General features: G+C 35.0%; 1 protein-coding gene across 1 annotated transcript in view; it reads left to right on the top strand.

Annotated features, from left to right (window-relative positions):
* The window catches only part of CCDC178 (coiled-coil domain containing 178), a 146,627-nt gene that overhangs the window by 85,113 nt on the left and 41,843 nt on the right, over nucleotides 1–19,671 (top strand). Inside the window, 1 exon segment of the mRNA XM_032222965.1 lies at nucleotides 14,261–14,410. Coding sequence (XP_032078856.1) covers nucleotides 14,261–14,410 — 150 coding nt within the window.

Below are 19,671 nucleotides of genomic sequence, written 5' to 3'. Positions count from 1 at the left end.
GCTGTGGTCCTGCTCCTTTCTGAATGGGTAGAATTCCAGATAACTTTGACATTAAGATTGATCTGACTATGCAATGTTTGTGCTCTGATTTACTTTTAAATAAAGTCATTGGAAATCCTTGGAGAAAGTAGCATACAAATCCATGTATAAATATATATGTTTTCGGATTGCAGGTAATCTTGTTCAGTGTCCACTCATTAAGTGACCACTCAAAGTTATGAGGGGTTGTTATGTTATATGAACACAGGACACTTTGATCATGGGGGCCAAGCCTAACAATGGTAACTAGAAATATTGCAACTACTTTCATAAATCAGTGAGATTACGTCACATCATGTTTTATGACCATGTCACTTAGTAACAAAGTTGCTGGTCCCAATTACCTTAGTTAAGTGTAGCTTTAGTTTGGATTCTAAAAATAATTTTGAAAAGTTTAGATCATGTCACAATAAACTGAATGTTTGAACTCTCTCATACTTGATAAATCTTAATAATAGAAGAATTCCTAAAGTATCAGTTTTTCCAGAATTTGGACATATTTGCTGTTGATAAATGTGATTTTCAGAAGTATCCACTTTTAGAGAAAATATTCTTTGTAAATTCTAGCACCTCAGTGTGATTGCAGAAGTATTGGAAAATTCTCCTATGGAAGACCTTCATGTCATATTTTGCCATACTTCAGGCACTGGATGTTTCTGATTTTAAAGTCTTTTATCAGATTCTGCTGATACGGCAATTGTATTTCTTCATGGAAGAAAAACACTTTTAAAACTGATATGTATTTGCTCCCAATAATTCCTTTTCATAAAAAAACCTGTAGCATATGAAATGGCCACACCTTTCTTAGAACAGCAGTTCTACATTCTGCCAAAGTAGGTGAAAAATATGCCAGTATAATTTTGGGAATAGAGGAGGCATGAAGTTTCTTGTTGTTTATCTATTTTTTGCAACAGGTGAATTAATGAATTAATGAAGAAAAAGCTATCCTTCATATGACTGTGTTATATTCTGAGCACTTTTGTCAATAGAAAAAATGACATCATTTGAATTTTCCTTACATTCCATAATTTTATAAATATTTAAAATCAAAAATAAGTATAAATGTTAAGAACGTCAAGAATCCTGAGTTTCTAAATGAAATTAGAAAGATTGTATTTGCAACATTAAATAAATTTAAAATTGATGAGCTAAGGCTTTGTAGCCCTTACAGAAAATCTAGTGTTGATGTGTTTTTGAAAAAGGTTAATAAAAAGAGATGTTATTCTTTGATCTAGCAAGTATAATTGAGCCAAACAAGATTGCTGTAGGTATTTCTAGACATGCTTTAATTCTATATCTAATTTTACATCACCTTCTATTTGTAACCCTCCTGTGTTTACCTACTGGTTCATCCGTTTTCTTACCACAAAAATCCATTAAGAAAGGAAGGCAAAATAAGTGTACAATGTCCTCAATTTATTAGACTACAGTCATCTATCTAAAATGTGCTAAAATAAAGGTAATCCCCTTTGATTTTAGACATGCATAAGTTCAAGGAAAAGATGCTAAAGGTCTTGGAGCAGCCAAAATACAATAAATAACCATTGGATAGTAGGAATGAGAGAGAAAGTTACTCATTTGGATTTTGATACAAACATAGCATATTGCCCCTTTACAAATTAATACACAATCCAGAAGACATTTCTGTTTTGAACTTTGCTTTTTATTATGTAAGAATACCATTCTCCAAACATATAAAAATGCATACAAAGCAAAGCACGCCCAGAAAATGGTGTATTAGGAAATATATAAATTAACACACAAGGTTTGTTATACATTTTACAATAATGTAGGAATGGAATGGAATGATATAAATTAAGGATTAGGCAAACTGAAAAATTGGGTGAAACAGAAATTGACAAATGTACCTATTTCCAGTAGGAAACAGGATGGGTAGATGAGAAGTTATTTTGTTTTCTAAAAAAGTACTAAGCCAAGTTTATGCTCTGTTACCTCTGTGTGACTATTCTTTATCTGTGCAGAGGTCTGCACAAATAGATAGATTGTTAATTTAATTGTAATGTTGTTAAGATGCGGGCACCATAATGTTGGAAATAGAGCATTTCATAAGGAGAGACCTCCTACTAGGAGCAACTTTGCTGGTCATCCACTGTTTCACCTTGTAGTTTCAGTGATTCCAGAAAACAGAATTGTCTTTGAGAATGCAGAATTTAATCAGCATGGAACTTTAAATAGTAGATAAAACAGCAGAAGTACATAAGATATTAGTTTATTGTTAACAAAATATTTGCCTTGTGTATTTCGGTCAAACTGTTTTAGAAGCTTGTAATCAAGATGGTTCAGTGAAAATCTGTGAAATTCAGTGAAACTCCTTATGATGGGTAAAGAATGGGATTTTGTTTCCTCAAATGTGTTGTATGAATTGAAATTCATACAAATTTTGATTCAGAATGTATAACAGAATGCACAACAGAATAACAGAGATGGAAGGGACCTTGGAGGTCTTTTAGTCCAACCCTCTACTCAAACAGGAAATGATATAGTAGAGGGTTTAGTCCAACCGTCTACTATATCATTTCAGACGGTTCCACCACAAAACCGTGGACGACAAAATCGCGGTCGACGAAAGCACGCATTTGACGTCATCACAGTGCGAACGAAAACATCGTGCTGTGATCGAAAAATGTAAAAATAAAGCGAAAACCTTACCCTAACCCCCCCAAACCTAACCCTAAACCTAACTCTAAACCTAACCCTTAACCTAACCCTAAATCTAACCCTAAACCTAACCGTTAACGTAACGCTAAACCTAACGCTAACCCTTAACCTAACGCTAAACGTAACCCTAATGCTCTAAACCTAACCCTAACCCTTAACCTAACCCTAACCCTAACCCTAAACCTAACCCTTACCTTTATGTGAATCGGCTTGCTTTAATTTAATTTTTATTTGAATTTTTAATTTTTTTCGTCGCGCTGTGATGACGTCAAATGCGCGCTTTCGTCGATCGCGCTTTTGTGGACCGCGGTTTTGACGGGTCACGATTTCAGACAAATGGTTTTCCAATCTTTTCTTAAAGATCTCCAGTGTTGGCTCACCCACAACTTCTAGGGGCAAGTGGTTCCACTGATTAAGTGTTCTAACTCTCAGGAAAGTTCTCCTTAGTTCTAGGTTGGTTCTCTCCTTGATTAGTTTCCATCCATTGCTTCTTGTCCTGCCTTTAGTTGCTTTGGAGAATAGGTTGACCCCCACTTTGAGGCAACCCTTTAGGTATTGGAACACTGCTATCATATCCTTTTTATTCAACTCAAGATACCCAATTCTGCAACTGTTCTTCATATGTCTCAAGTTTGTCAAATTCCTTCTGTATCTTTTTTTTTTTTAAATATATTTTATTCATTTTCACATTCCATTTTACAATCACTTATATACAGGGTATTTGCTATAAGAAAAAATAAAAATAAAAAAATAAAACAAAATAAAAAAGAAAACACAACTCATCATTCACAACCCCACCTGACACTTCCATCCTCCATACACCCCATCTACCCCCTCCAACTTTCCTTTCCTCCCTCTAACACTCCCCTCCTACTTCCCTTTCCCCTCAAACCTTCCTTCTCCCCTTACTCCCAACACACCCTCCTTACATTCCCCTTACTCCTTCCTTACTCCTCCCTCTTCTTTCCCTCTACCTCCCTCCTTGGTGTATGCCTTTATTCAAGTGTTGTTTAATCTGATAAAAAGTAAAATAAACCAAGGAAAAAAAATATAAAGAAAGAAAAGAGAAAAAAAACGGGGAAAAAAAACAACCGTATATAAGTGCATTCTTGTTCTTATTGAGACTATGTTAACACCCACCCACCCACCCCCCATAAATCCCCATCCCTAATCCTCCCGACTTCCCAGGGCCCACACCTGGCACTGCCTTCTATCTAAAGTATCTTGTGTTCGTATGGATTAAAAATAAAAGTAATATATTAAAGAAAAGAAAAACAAGAAAAAAGAAAGAAAAGAAAAAAGAAAAAAGGAAAAGGAAAAAAAAGAAAAAGAACTCTTTGTGTTAAGCTCAGCCCCCCATCTTTATCTATGCTTAAATAGTGTAAGTCATTCTATCTATATTTTATTCTCGTCTCTTACTTCTTTGTTATTTACCCCAACCACCTGTAGACTCTCCCGTTCCTCTTCCTTAAACTTGTATTCAGATAAACATTTATACAAATTTGTATAGACATCAATATACAATCTAGCTCAAAAATAATCCCTTCTAGTAAAATTTAAGCAGCGTGGATCATTCCACATATTCAAATATTACTTTACAGAAGAATAATCAAACTTTCCCTTCTAATAGGATTTAAACAGCGTAAATAATCTTTCTTAACCTTATTTTCAAACAGTAATTCAAAATAATCTAACCAAACTTTCCCTTCTTAGTAAAATTTAAGCAGCGTGGATCAAGTATTACTTTACACAAAAATCAGTTTACATTCTATCTTAAGATGATCCCGACCGGCTTTCCCTTCTAATAGGATTTAAACAACGTAAATCATTCCGCATGCATTTTACCCTCATCCCTTGCTTGTCTGATATTTACCACTATCAAATTTATGCAGACATTAGTTTAAGATCTAGCTCAAAATAATTTCACCAAACTTTCCCTTCTAATAAGAATTAAATAGCATGGATCATTCCACATATTCAAATAATACTTTCAACAAGAATCAGTTAACCTTCTGTTTTAAAAAATAATCTCGTCCAGCTTTCCCTTCTAACAAAATTTAAACAACATAAATCATTTTGCATCCTTTTACTTATATACATTCAATATCACCCCACCAATATACGTAAATCATTCCGCATGCATTTTACCCTCATCCCTTGCTTCTCTGATATTTACCACTATCAAATTTATGCAGACATTAATTTAAAATCTAACTCAAAATAATTTCACCAAGCTTTCCCTTCTAATAAAAATTAAATAGCATGGATCATTCCACATATTCAAATAATACTTTCAACAAGAATCAGTTTACCTTCTGTTTTAAAGTAATCCCTTCTAACAGAATTTAAACAACATAAATCATTCCGCATTCATTTTACATATATACAATCAGTATCACCCCACCAATAAGTTCCGCTTTTTCTACCGGAGAGAGGTCGCAAACCCCCATTCAGTCCACAACTTTGGCAAATATTTTAAAATGTCTAAATCCTCGATCTCCGCTCTTCTGCTTCTCCGAGGGAGGAAAGGCTACCCCCTCCATCTTGCAGCCATGTGGTCTGTTGCATGCCTTCTCCTTCAGCTTGTCTCTCCTCTTTTCCAAGTGAATCAGGAAGTCCCGCCTTCAAAGTCTTGTAATAGAAATCTCGAGCCTCCGAAACAGAGTTAAGACGAAGTCTTTGATTCTCAAATGTGACCGTAATGCCGGCTGGGGCCTCCCATCTATATTGAATCTGTTGATTTCTAAGCTCTTTAGTTAAAAAAGCATAGTCTCTTCTTGCTCTCAACATCTGGAAAGGTATTTCTTTGAAGACAATCAAGTCCTGGTCATCAACTCGCAAACTATTATTATGAAACTTTTGCATAATCGCGTTTCTGGATTCTTTTGTGGAAAAATATATAATTATGTCCCTCGGGAGCTGTCGCTGTTCCGCTACCAACGAGTTCTGGCGATAGATTTTCCGAATCTGCCAATCAAAGTTAAGTCCCGGGCTTCCCACCGCATGGCTGAAGGCTTCAACAAAGGTCTGTTTCAGATTCTCTCGCTCCTTTTCGCGGAATCCTCTGACTCTTATTGCGAATGCCTTCTTATTAAAGTTTATCATCACGAGCTGTTCTTGAGTGTCTCTAATTTTTTGTTGTAATATTTGAATATTAGTAGTCAAATTAAAATTAGCCTCCTCCAAGCTTTCCAATTTATTCTCTATTTCAGCAGAATAATCTGACAGGGCAGACACGGCTGCAAACGTATTCGCCTTCATTTGGTCAATTTTAGACTTTAAATCATCATATAGCTCCAATACAAATTCCTTAATTTCTTGTTTAAAATCATTAAGCATTTGAAAGAAAAATTCCTGTGTTAAAAATTCTCCAGTGGAGGGCGTAGGAGACAAGGGCTGCGATTCCAGTATAGATTCTTTAGATTCTTTAGGCACATTTGTAGAGAAACGCTTCGATTTTGACCTGGGTGCCATTATAAATAAACAAATAAACAGCGCTTTCGCTCCCCTCTGTTTCCCAAAAAAAAAAATTATTTTGTTAAGGAGCGGTCTGCAGGAAGGTAAAACTGGCTAAGTACATCCCCTATCAGTCACCAACGGGGAGAAATCGCCATTTTGAAGTCCGTTTAAACAAAGAAGCCTCTAAGACAAATGGTGCTGGTGTTTAAGATAGTAATAAAAGCATAAATCTCACAGGGGTGGGACCCGCCCGTATTAATCCTAGCTTCAAACAACTTTGCTTTGTCCTGGGGGGGGGGGCTCGCCTGTCTGGGGCTGCAAAAAAGGCAGCTGAGAAGAACTGGCTGGAGATAAAAGCTCCGCTCACGCTGGATCTAATCTCTGTCCACAGCCAAAAAAAAAGAGAAAGGCTGTGAATTACGAATAGACCCTAGCACACAGAGCTACTCCCTGCCCCTTTCTTAGCCAAAAAGGGGTGATATCTATGATCTTATTTAGATATACAGACCAGATCTCTGAGAGGAGCTCGGTTGAGCCCTCCTCGGCAACAGGCTCCGCCCCCCCGGTCCAAATTCCTTCTGTATCTTGAGCATATTTCCTGGAGTATTGGCTATTCCTGCCAGCTTGATGTTGTCTGCAAATTTGATGAGTTCCGCTTCTATCACCTTGTCTAAATTATTAAGGAAAATATTGAACAGTGTTGGATCTAAAACAAAGCTTTGAAGTACCCACTGCATACCTCTTTCCATGTAAATGCAGTTCCGTTAAGGATTACACATTGAGTGTGGTTGGTCATCCAGTTACAAATCCATCTGGTGGCGATGCTGACCTAATCCACATTTTTCTATCTTATCAGGTAAAATGTTGTGGTCATCTTTATCAAATGCCTTACTAAAATGCAAGTAAATTATATCCACAGCATTTCACAGGTCCACTAATTTAGTCACTTTGTCAAGATTTGTCGTATGATTTGTTTTTGACAAACCCATGTTGGCTTCTGGTTATGATTACTTTGTTTGTCTCTAGGTGTTTGCAGATTTGTTGCTTGATTATCTTGTCCAGAATCTTTCCAGGTGTTTATGTCAGGCTGATAGGTTTGTAATTTCCTGGATCCATTTTCTTTTCCTTTTTTGAATTCATGTTTTCAGAACTGTGAACGTAGGACCAGACAAAGATAAAAATATGATTTTTTTTGTCTGTAATGTGGAAATGCTATGCGATATGATATGTGATAGTTTGGAGGTTTTCTCCTTCAACCTCCTATGGGTTTAATATTGAGAGTTGTTTAAATAAGGTCATAAAATTATCTGCATTGCCTTCCCTCTTTTCTGTTTTTTCAATAGAAACAACAAGGATAGTTACCTAGTTCTGAGGCATGCTTTCTAAAAATAAGATTTTTTTTGTCTAAGTAGTCATTGAGGCAGCAGAAGAGGTCACCAACAGCTATTTGGTTCACAACATGTCATCTGATGAAAGACCCTAAAGTTAAGACACTTGTTCTGATAGATAATTTTGGGAAGTCACATCTTCTACTTTCCTGTGCAGTATTTGCTGCAGCAATAATTCAAAAGGCGGAAGACTTCTGAGTATCATTTTAGTGCCTAAACCACTCTCCCTTCTCCTGCAAATCTTTCTTCAGATTAAGCTTTTGATCCCAGCTTGCAGAAGTGACATCTTATGCAGAGGTGATCATGACATACTCAGGCAGTCAGGGAAATATGGCTGGTAACAGCTGCTTAAGTATAAATTAGTGAAAGATGGAGGTTTAATCTGTCACCTGTCTCAGTTTACTATCTAAACATTCTTCCTGTTGAAATAATAATCTTAAATTCAGCATTTCTTTGTCCTCTTAACTTAAAGTTAAATAATTTTAAACATAAAACACTTAAATTAAGCATTAATAGACTAAAAATTTCACCATTGAAATCCAGAAACAATACCCACATCATAAATCTAAATTTAGGTTATCTTACAAATTTCTAACGAAATGGGAGGCTTCTATGATATTACTTCAGAAAGGTTATCTTTATTCCATAGAATTAAATGTATTGTGTGAACCAAATTTGATAAAGAATACTTTGTGCTACCAAGATAATCTGCAGTTCTAGTGCAATTATTCTACAAGAAGCATTTCTAAACTATTAGCCTGGACTTTTAAGAGGAGCCAAGCTTTTTTAGAGTCAATTGAAAACTCTCCAGGTGGAGGTTTATAATATGAGAAATGTAAATCAGTATGAGAGAGGGGAGGGGGGAGAGGAAGAAAGTCCACAAAAAGCATTATATCTAGAAAATATTATCTTGGTTAAAAGAGTTTAAATTTTGTCAATTTTCAAGTATGAAATTGAAGGTACTATATGAGTATGTTTGAGGGTGTGTGTATTTAAATCTTACCTGAAAGACCACTGGGTGTCAGCCATGTCCATTGCTACTGAATTGTTCAATCCAACAAAATAAGTTATCAGTGAAATAGAGAAAAAGAAAAGAATAGCCTTGTTGAATCAGAAATTCTGCCAACAATGCTTAAAACATTAAAGGATTCTATGAAAGTAACATTTTGACATTGTTCTAATTATTTTTTATGTTTTATATCATTTTACAAAATAAAATATAAAGGGAGCAATCCTTGGATATTCAGTAGATCTGGGTATTCTAGGAAACAGCTTAAACAAATAAGCCTTTCATCAGAATTGTTGTCTGTAAAAAAAAAAAAATCATTTATCACCATATTAGTTGAAATTGGAAAATAACATCCCAGAAAGCCTATCTGTACAATGTTGGTGAATTTCTACACTAAGATTTTATTATAGAATGCCTTAATCATAATTCAAATATTCAACTAATTTAATTTGGTAGACCATAAATATATTTCATATTTTAACAGTTTTCTTCACAAAAGCAAAATGTTCTAATCTTTAAATGAAACAAATCAAACTTTATCTATATAATCTTCATGTAACAAGGGTCATCAATCCAAATGGTAATTTAGAAAATGTTCATGATTTAAACCACCAGTAATGTTCTCAAAGCAGCTGCATGTATCATTCAAATGTAGTTTTCCTGATCTAAATAATAGTTGTCCAGAACATGAACACAAGAACAGCAGTCCAAGGCTCATCATAATCCAGTATTTTGTTTTTCACAGTTATCAACTATGTGCCCTTGGGGTACTATCAAACAGAAGGTGGAGACATACCCTATGTCACTGTTTTTGAAAGCATGCTACCCCCAACTTCAAGTTAATATGGCATTTCCAAAACTATTAGCCCTTGATAGGCTTGTCTTCCATTGATTTTATGTCTGTCTGTCTGTCATATTTATATGGATGCCCATCTCACAAGAGCATCATTATTTATTTATTGAGTTTATTTTTTAAGCCATCTCATTTTCATGTATTCCACAATTAATTATGTTCTTTATGAATAAATGTTTCCTCTGTTGATTTAAACCTTCCATCATTGGATGACCTTTTTCCTGATATTTGAGAGGGACCAAAACTTTTGCTCCTGCATTGTTTTATATACCATAATGACCCATTAATCTTTTTTAAAAAAATTTATTTCCATTTTCATAACATACAATCACATGTATACTATACATAGCCAGTATCATATAGTATTAAAAGATAATTACATCAGTTCCTCTTGTCAACAATGCCCAGAAAAATAAAAACCCATTATAGCTCATCTGCTCTCCATACACCTCTTTCTACTACCTCTCTCCAACTTCCTATCTTCCCTCCATCATCCTTTCCTACCCTACTTCCCCTTCCTTTCTCCTTCTCCTCTCTATACATTCCACTCCTCCTTATCCTCATCCTCCTCATCTTCCCCCCTTACTCTCTCTCCTATCCCTCTCTTCCCATCTTTCTTCTCCCTTTTGTTTCCCACTCCTCCTCTCATTGGTGTATTTCCGCTTCATATCAATATGCTTAACATATCGTAGTTTTAAAAAAATAATAATGATACTAATAGTAATGAAAATATAAGAGAAGACAGTATACATGTGGAGTCAAATTACACTAAAATCTAACACGTCTCATCAAACCTGATATATGTCCCTCCCCCCCACCCTCCCCCCCAACTCCCCCCAGCCTTCCCTCCCCCGACTTCCCAGAACCCGTACACGGTATAGATTTTTAACAAAAAACAGTCTAAAATATATTGAAAAAAGAATAAAAAATTGATAACATCTTTACATTGAACTTAGCTCCTCCTTGCTAAGCTAACTTTAAACAATTTAAATCATTCCTGATCTTAATCATAAGCTATCTGGAATTTCTTAGGCCCGTATTTATTTTGTATATAATCAATCCATTTTTTCCAGTCACATTTATATCTCTCGTTTGAGTGGTCCCTAAGATATGCAGATATTTTAGCCATCTCGGCTAAATTTGTGACTTTCAATGTCCATTCGTGAATTGTAGGCAAGTCTTCCTTCTTCCAGGGTTGCACCACCAACAATCTTGCTGCAGTTATTAAGTGCAAAATCAAATTAATCTCTACAGCTGTACAGTCAGTAATTATACCTAACAAAAATAACTGAGGAGTAAACTTTATCCTTTTTTTAAGAACATTTTGCATAATCCACCATATTTTTATCCAAAATGCCTTAACCTTTTGGCAAGTCCACCATATATGAAAATATGTAGCATCGAGAGAACCACATCTCCAGCATTTGGGTTGTAGATTCGGATACATAGAAGCCAGCTTTTTAGGATCCAAATGCCATCTATAAAACATCTTATAAAAATTTTCTCTCAGGTTTTGGGCTTGTGTCAATTTTACATTTCTTACCCAAATTCTTTCCCATGTATCCAACATTATTGGTTCTTCAATATTTTGAGCCTACTTTATCATACAGTCTTTAACTAGTTCTGTTTTGGAATCCATCTGTACTAATACATTGTATATTCTCTTTATATGCATTAAACTTTGATCTCTTATTTGTTTAAATAAATTATCCTCGACTTGCATGAAACCAATTTTTTTATCTGTTTTCCACCTGGCCTGTAGCTGTCCATACTGGAACCATGTTTGAATTACCTTTTCCTCTTTTAATACATCTAAGGATTTTAGTTGTAATACACCCCTTTCTAGGGTAAGAAGCTGTCTGTAAGTAATTATATCCTGTTTTTGTGCTATGTTCATATTTTCTATTGCATGTCTAGGAATTGCCCACATGGGACCCATTAATCTTTATTCCCAGCTAAAAGTTCCAAATCTTCCTAGCCTGTTCTTACACAGAAATTGCTTGAGTCCTTTAGTTTTAAACATTCACCATATTATATTGTAAATATAAATAATGGTAATGCTTATAAGTATCATAAACAAATGTGGTCCTTATTTTGATTTTTTCTTTTGTCAGCTTTTCATTTTCAAATTTTCTTTTTCCTTATGCCAAATGTCATAACATGATTTTAAAAATTCTTATTAATTCCACACCTACATCTTACATCAGATCAATGTCACCATTTAGGATGAAATTAAGAATTGCTTTCTTTGTCTTCTAAAACATATTCATTTAGACTATTTAGAGATTTTGTTTTTTATCATAGCCTAAATTTGAATGTACCTAGCCTATGTGAGAATAGCTGAAGTCCTACATTATTACAAAAGCTTCTCCTTTGCACGCCTCCATGATTTCTTTCACCTTCTGCATTTTGATCAGGTGGGCAATAGCATATCCTTAAATCTAGTTTATATTAGATATTGCCATCCATAGTGATTCTGTGAAGGAATCCAGTGTTCCAATACTTTCTAGTACATTAGATTTTATATCCTATATGATACAAAGAGCATCACTTTCCCCACTATACCCTTCCATGTCCTTCCTATAAAGTTTATCAAGAATGACTGTTTTCTACTTATTCTTTCTGATACACCATGTTTCTGTTATACCCATTATACCTGTGTTCTCCTTTGTAGCCAAGCATTCTAATTCTCTCATCCTGGCATGAAGACTGCTAACATTGGCAAGGAAGCATATAAATATTAGTGTTAATATTGGGTCTTCTTTGAAATAGGGCATCAGGCCCTTTTTCTGTTATTGCTGACATGAACCTTTCTCATAGGCTTTTGATTTCCAGTCTGATCTGAACGTCATGATTATCCATTAACCCACTATCAACATTAATCCTATCTCTTACTGTATTTTCTAAAATACCCACACTATTTCTCATCTGTTGACTTTCTTTCAAGATTCAGCTTGAAAGCAGCTTTGGTACTTGCCTAATATAAAAAACCAGCAGCCTAATTCCATTTTGGTTTCTTTGTCTTGTACACATTTAAAATCCCTCAGTGTCTAATCAGTCTAGTCCCCTCTATTTGATGTCACTTGATACAGTGGCATTTCATCAGCACACAGAAAAAAGGTGGGAATTGTGTCACAATGCCACAATATTTCATCATTCTTACCTACCCTTGCCTCTCTCCACCCACACATTAAGACTTCTAAGTTCTGCCTGTCTAGCTGGGCTTGTATTTGGAAAATATTGTATTTCTGTAAAAGTTATCTCAATGGTTTTGCTGCAGATTGGCAAGTCACCAAGCAAAGTATGCATGTGTCATGTTTAAACTCATTCATGCTCAAAATGAAAGAATATAACTTCATCTCTCAAGGATTAGATCCCTCCTGCAAGAACATTTTCATTATTCTGAAAATGATGTCCTCCTTGTTATCAGAGTTATCATATATTGGCAGCTGAAAGAAGAGTTTCATGAAGTTTTTTCAGCATAATCACCTTGATTTCAAAGGTACATACTTGTTCCTGAGAGCTGGGAACTCATTGTATCAAGTATAAAGCTACTGCCTGTGCCTACAGATAAATAGCTATTGACCTGCTACCTCACACATTGGACAACGTTCTCATCACTGTTGGCTAATTTTGAAACAGTGGTTTGTCTGAGGGAAACTGATAGCAGAAAGGAAAGGAGGTATTTAAGTTAGGGGTTTTATTTTTCCTCAGCAATTTCCCCACTATCGAATAATTATCAAAGTTTCTTATATCAAACAAGAAATGTCTTTTCTTTTTTGCATGCATAATATTTGGGTAACATAAATCCCCCCAAAAAACCCTCAGTCCCACAAAAAAATTATAAAGGTAATTGAACAATTATTTAGATTCTGTGAAATGACTTTATATCTATTAAGTGATAAGAAACAATAATTGATTCACAGGATCACATTACAAATAAAATTTTCATGATAGTTTTATATCCTCATACAATATACATTCAAGAACAGTTTCACAATCATAGTTTACGTATCTCTTCAAGCAACAATGATCAGACTAACTGAAGTATTACACTTTCTAATAAAAGAGGGTCTTTTATTCTTCCAAAGAGTCCTGACTCTTCCCCAGGTCTCTGGGATAGGGGAGGTCAGGGCAACATGAGAATGTGGGTTGCATCAAGAAGGTACAGTTGTGGCATCTTTTTCTGTTTTTCAGTTTTATCACTGTTGTTTTTATGATTGTATGCATTTTAATTGGTTGTAAGAAGCCCAGAGTTGGTATTAAGATGCCTGGCTATAAGAATATTTTAAATAAAAATAAATACAATAAAATAAAACATTTTCTTTTGGAGTCTAAATGTTGGCTTTTGAAGTTCTTGGTTAAGTTTAAGCTATAAATTCCTGTACCTAGTTTTATGTTATGACTAATGTAATTAATGTCTCTGGGTTGTGCTTTATTTCCCTTATGACTTGGGTCTTAATGTTATAAAACATATTTCATAAATCAGCAAGGATTAGATGAGTATTGTAGAATATATCATCACCAATTACGTATACAAAACTATTCCTGAGGGATTCTATATCTAGTTTAGGGGTTTTTTTCACAGCCATTTTTCAGTAGAAGAATTATTTTATGTTCTGTTACTCATACCTTCCAACAAGGTGGTTGATGTTATTGCTTTTACATATTATTGATTAGAGGTATGAAGCAGTATATACAGTATTAAATTTATGTCTATAATGTAAACATGATATATAACTAACACATGTAATATATGACTTTACTTATAAACATATATGTAGTAGCTTTTAAAAATTGTTTGTAATGGCAAACTAGAATAACTCTCCTTAGATTTCCCTGGATGATATACTGGACGAAAACCTACGCTTAGCACGAGAGTATCAGATGCTCCAGATATGCTATCTAAATGATAAAAATCAACTTATGGACTTCTATGACCATAAAGGCAGAGCTGAAGCTGCGTTACGGGATCAACAGGAGGTATGATAATAATGTGTTATTTTTAACATCTTGTTTTTTTAATTATTATTACCAATTAATGTCAGAAAGTAAAACTGAAAGTATATCAAACAATATATTTTTCTCATGTTCTTTTGTTCTATTATTCATTTTATACTTTATAAAGGAAAATATCATTTTTTGTCAACCATGCTAGTTTGCCTCAGTTTGGATCTTATTAATCCAAGGACAATGGAATTTAAAAAGGGGGTAGAGATTATTGCAGTTGGGTATTAAATTTGACCTATCATGATTTGGTTCTTGGCGATTAGGAGGCAGAACTCTCATTTATTTGTTTGTTTGGTTTACTCAAGTTTATAGGCTGCTTTAATCATAAATGGACTCTAAGTGGCTTATATTACCAATTATCATAAAAAGATTAAAATGATAAATGTAACAGAAAATAATACAGACCCAGATGACACTTTATTGGCATAGGGACTTTCAAGGTACAAACTGATCTTATTGGATGAGCAAAGGAGCATGGGGCCCTAACCAGCTCTTATGCCATATTAGACTTTAAAGATAACAAGTAGCACCTTAAATGATGCCCAGAAGCCAACTGGTAACCATTACAACTCTCATAGTAGTGACATCAGCCAGGCATATAAGACATGCCCATAAATATGCAAGTCATGCAAACTGTAACTTCTGGGTTATTCTTTTGGGAGGTGAGGGTACCAGTATGATTGATTACAGAGTAATATCCTTAAATTTGCCTTCCAATGAAAGCATAGTTCTCTATTCTGATGAAATCATTTCCCACTTTTGAATGTTGACATTTAGTATGCAGAAAGGACCACAAGGCATGAAGGAGACTGCTTGAGTGTTGATTTCCCAAATTAAGTGGACTAGCAAGCCTATGGGAACAGCCTCACAGCTTTTTAATATCTCCAAAGGATCTCATTTTAAATTATCTTTGAGGTTTATGAAGAATATTTATGAAGCTCTAGCTATTTATCCACACATTACCAGTTGTACTCAAAAACATATAAAATCTAATATTACTCCCAGTTAAAAACTCATTCCAAAGTTCAAGCTTTGGCTTAATAAATAATGTGTTGTAACTAAGGCTAAATTAGCAATGTGTGCAGGTTGATCACCTTTACCAGCAACCTTCACTCTGAGGATGCTGGTTTGGCCCTGGAAAACAATAGATAAGACACTTCTAAATAAGAAGAAATTGGTAGAGCAAATGATATAGTAAAAAAAATGAGAAAAGCAGGCCAAGATAGAAAAACTCTACTGCCTTCTGGTGTCTTAACTGCCAATTCAATTCCAAAAATCTAGTTCTGGGGCAGGGACTTCTGATCTGCCTGAAAAATAAGTCTGCTATTTTTGTGAGCTATTTAATATAAAAACAAATAAATCAGACCCATGAGTCGTAATTTCTAGTCCTGTCCAGCCATCACTTCAGAGATTTCCAAACTTTGCAAAACGATGATGCCATCAGAGGGCATCTTATTCCTGTTGAACTCCTAAAATCAAATTTTGAATGGTTTGTTTGTTTAGCCTATGGCATCTACAGAGATCATACAATCACTGATATACAGACCAATAAACTACATTATCCATACTCTGTTTCTCCAAAAGTAAGACATCTCTGGATAATAAGCCCAATTGGGCTTTTGAGCGCATGCGCTAAAATAAGCCCTTCCCCAAAAATAAGCCCTCCCAAAAATATTGCAACACAGCAGCAGCCATGAGATGACCATGCTTGCCACCTCCTGCACCTCAAAAATAATAAGATCTTCCCAAAAATAAGGCCAAGTGCTTATTTCGGGGATCAAACAAAAATAAGATCTTGTCTTATTTTCGGGGAAACACAAATATAAGTTTAAATAAAGCATCAGCAAATAATCTATGTAAAGTATGTGGACAATAGACAAGGTAAAATTTTCAATTATGTAAAACCATGATAAAATCACCATAAGTCACAATAGGATAGATGCTATAGTTCAATATTTAAGGAAGCTACCCTTCTAACTGCTTCTGGTGTGGCTGTGATGAGATCATCCTAGGTGCCTGGAAATTTCCTGAGGAGATATTCTCAAACTATATTTGTTGTTGTTTGTTCCGGTGTACCACAGTCACATTGTGGCCATTCCACACTTAAAGAGCATTGCCCTAGTTCTGGCATGGCCTATCCTGATTCTGTTCAGATGGTTCCATATTTTGGGAGGCAACTGCATTCCTGGAAGTACTTTTTGTTGGATTTACATGATCTTTTTGGTTATGGTTATTAAGAGTCACCCATTTTGATTGCCGTTCTTCATCTAGATCATAAAATTGTGGTACATTATCCTAAATTGGTTTCCCTAGACTTAAACCTGGTGTGAGATAGAGAATCTAATACTTCACAGTATGTATCTATAGATCTCTAGGAATTGATGGCCTGTTTATCTTATTCAATTTTTGAATACCCGTTGTTGTTGCCTGAGATCAGAAGGGGCACTGTTGGAGCTGTGAGAGCAGTGTAGATTTGAGAGTTCTAGTTATTATTGGCGTCGTGTCATTAAGATAAACTTCAATCTTTTTGGTATGACAACTTCTTTCCCATATAGGTGCATAGTATCCAGCAACAGAGTAAACTAAACTAATGATTGTATGCCTTGTATGCAATGTTTTTGCTTGTGCTCCCCAACCTGTTTCCATGATTTTCCTAATCAAGTTGTTCCTTGTTTTTAATTTTTGTAGAACCAAATAAAGCGAATCAGCAGTTTGAATTCTGCTGGCCATACCCTTGTGCATTCGCTTCTTTGTCCCTTTGGGTTGTGAATGGTGGATCTAGGAGATAATTAGCACTTCTTTGAGGGAAAATGCAATACCTCCTGTTTTGAAACTGGCAGTGATCTTCTGTTTCTCATAGAAGGCCTTCCTGAATTGGTGGTTTATTATCATTTTACCCAGTCTGCAACTTTTCTCTTTTATGAATTTGTTGAGAATGTGCTACAAAATCAGCTACTAAACATTCTAGAGGAGATTATCTAGATTCTTTCCACTCAGAATTTGGGCCCAGTGAGGGGATAAAAATAACATTCATTGCTTTTGTAGATAACCTTTCTCAGGACCAGATGGGGGAGCATACTCCTCTTGGTCTTTTTAGACTTCTCAATGTCATGCAAGTGGATGGGTGGGTGGATCAGATACAAAAATGGAAAAGTAGGGGGATAGGAGAGGAGGGGAGGGCAGAGAAGAGAAGGGAGGAGAGGAGAGAAGTTAAAAACCATGTAAAAAAATTTATACTAAAATTATCCATTGCATCTGTAGCTTTATATAGTAATTACGAAAATTATCATTGGAGAAATTTCTTTATAATTTTTTTTTGATAAGGGGAACCAGTCACACACTTTCTTTAAAACAAAAATGTATATTATTGTACCAGGAGCATGAAAAGTAACCCTAAAAGGGGTGGAATGCAACAATTATAGAGTTATGTAAATTAACCATTTAGCAGTATGAATGATACATATGATTTATGAAAGTGAATTCTATGAGATAATCGGTAGACCTGCAAAAACAATAGTATATTTGAGAAGACAAAGCCAGTATTATATAAGTATAATTACTTTCTATGGAGTTATTTTCATGGCCTTTATCTTATATCAAATTTACTTGCCAGAGATTTTTCTCACTTCCTACCTAGCATCTTTTCCCAACTTCACCAGCATTATTTGGTCTTCAAAATATTTTATGGCTGAACTGACATTTATTGTTCAGTTCAAGGAAGGTAAAGTAGGGAGGGAAATATTGCTTTGCCTAACTAATGCAATTTCCCTCCTAAAAAATACTTGTTTTTCATGTAATATAAATGAAATATATAATATACAGTGTGTGTGTGTGTGTTACAGGTTTCATAGTTTTATAATTTATGATATATTTATAATACAATATATTATTTTATTTTCTTATGATTGACTTTTTAAAATTATGGAAAACTAGTTAATTTTTTAATTATCCAGGTTGCCTGCTTGTTATAGGATGTAGGCTACATAAATCGAATAGGATCCAAATCAAATAATCACAAAATTAGTTGAAAAATGCTTTGGTAGTCTAGTGAAGCTACAAAAACGTCAGCAAATAAAGAATGTTTCTATTGTTTACATTACAATAAGAAAAATAGTTGATTATATACTGCTTCTATTAAGAGATATATTTTTCCTGAGGTTTGTGTCAATAAGCGAGTTACAACTGCAATGGAAAATCAATTTTGTGGGAGTATCACAGTAATGATTTTTGTAGTTGCTATACTGCACATATTCATCACAGTGACATGAATCCTCAAAGAGAAAATTACTCTCATGTTCACACTTTCCAAAATTCACGGTATTGCTATCCTTAAACACAGATGCACCTGCACAGTTATGCAAGTAGTCCTTGATCAGCAACTGCCTCATTTAGTGCAATTGGCTCTGTTGATCCTGAAAAAGTGGATTGTAGGGAGTATGTGCACAAGCACCTGTGGTTTAGATCCATGATCCTCCTGGCTTGTGAAAGCTTCCTGGGAGGTGATCAGTGATGGGTTTCAATTTATTTTACTATTGGTTTGCTCATGCATCTGTGCAACGGCGTCCAGGTGGGTGGGCAGAAACCCACCTCTGGAGGTGATATATGGGTGGTTCAGGCAATCATTAGTGCTTCCCTGTGGGAGGCAGTTGCGCTTCAGCATTTTAAGGAGGCTGTGGTTCACCCACTTCTTAAGAAGCTATCACTAGATTCCGCCCTATTGATAATTTTAGACCTGTCTTCAATCTTCCGTTTTGGGAAGGTTTTTGAGAAGGTGATTGCATGATAGCTGCAAAAGATCCTGGATGTTATACTCAGCATGGCTTTCTTCTACAGCTGTATGATTGTGCTGTGCTTCAGTTGTACTTGGTAAATGTAAAAAATAGTTAAGAAAACTGAAATGTAGTTTCCTTCCAGTTTTTACAAAGAAATAAATTTGTCTTAATACATGACTATGTTGCTTTATTGCACTGATGACTCCAAGGTTCATAATTGTATCCTATGCTCCCTGACTGTATCAGTAGAAAAAAGTAATCTACTTGAACTATTATTGTCTTCCCAATACCTGTCATTCATATATATGTGCATTAGCAGTACGTTTCAAAAATACCTGCAACTACTACTGTTGTCCACTGCTAGCTTGTTCTTTGTGTATTCTGACAATATTTTTCTAAAATCAAAACAATTATCATACCAAAACTTTTTAAAACTTTGTTTAACTTTGTGTGATGCATAGA

Source organism: Thamnophis elegans, chromosome 8 (assembly GCF_009769535.1).
Source record: "Thamnophis elegans isolate rThaEle1 chromosome 8, rThaEle1.pri, whole genome shotgun sequence".
NCBI classification, from domain to species: Eukaryota; Metazoa; Chordata; class Lepidosauria; order Squamata; family Colubridae; genus Thamnophis; species Thamnophis elegans.
Note: the sequence above shows the minus strand (reverse complement) of the source record. Positions and strands in the feature narration are given on the sequence as shown.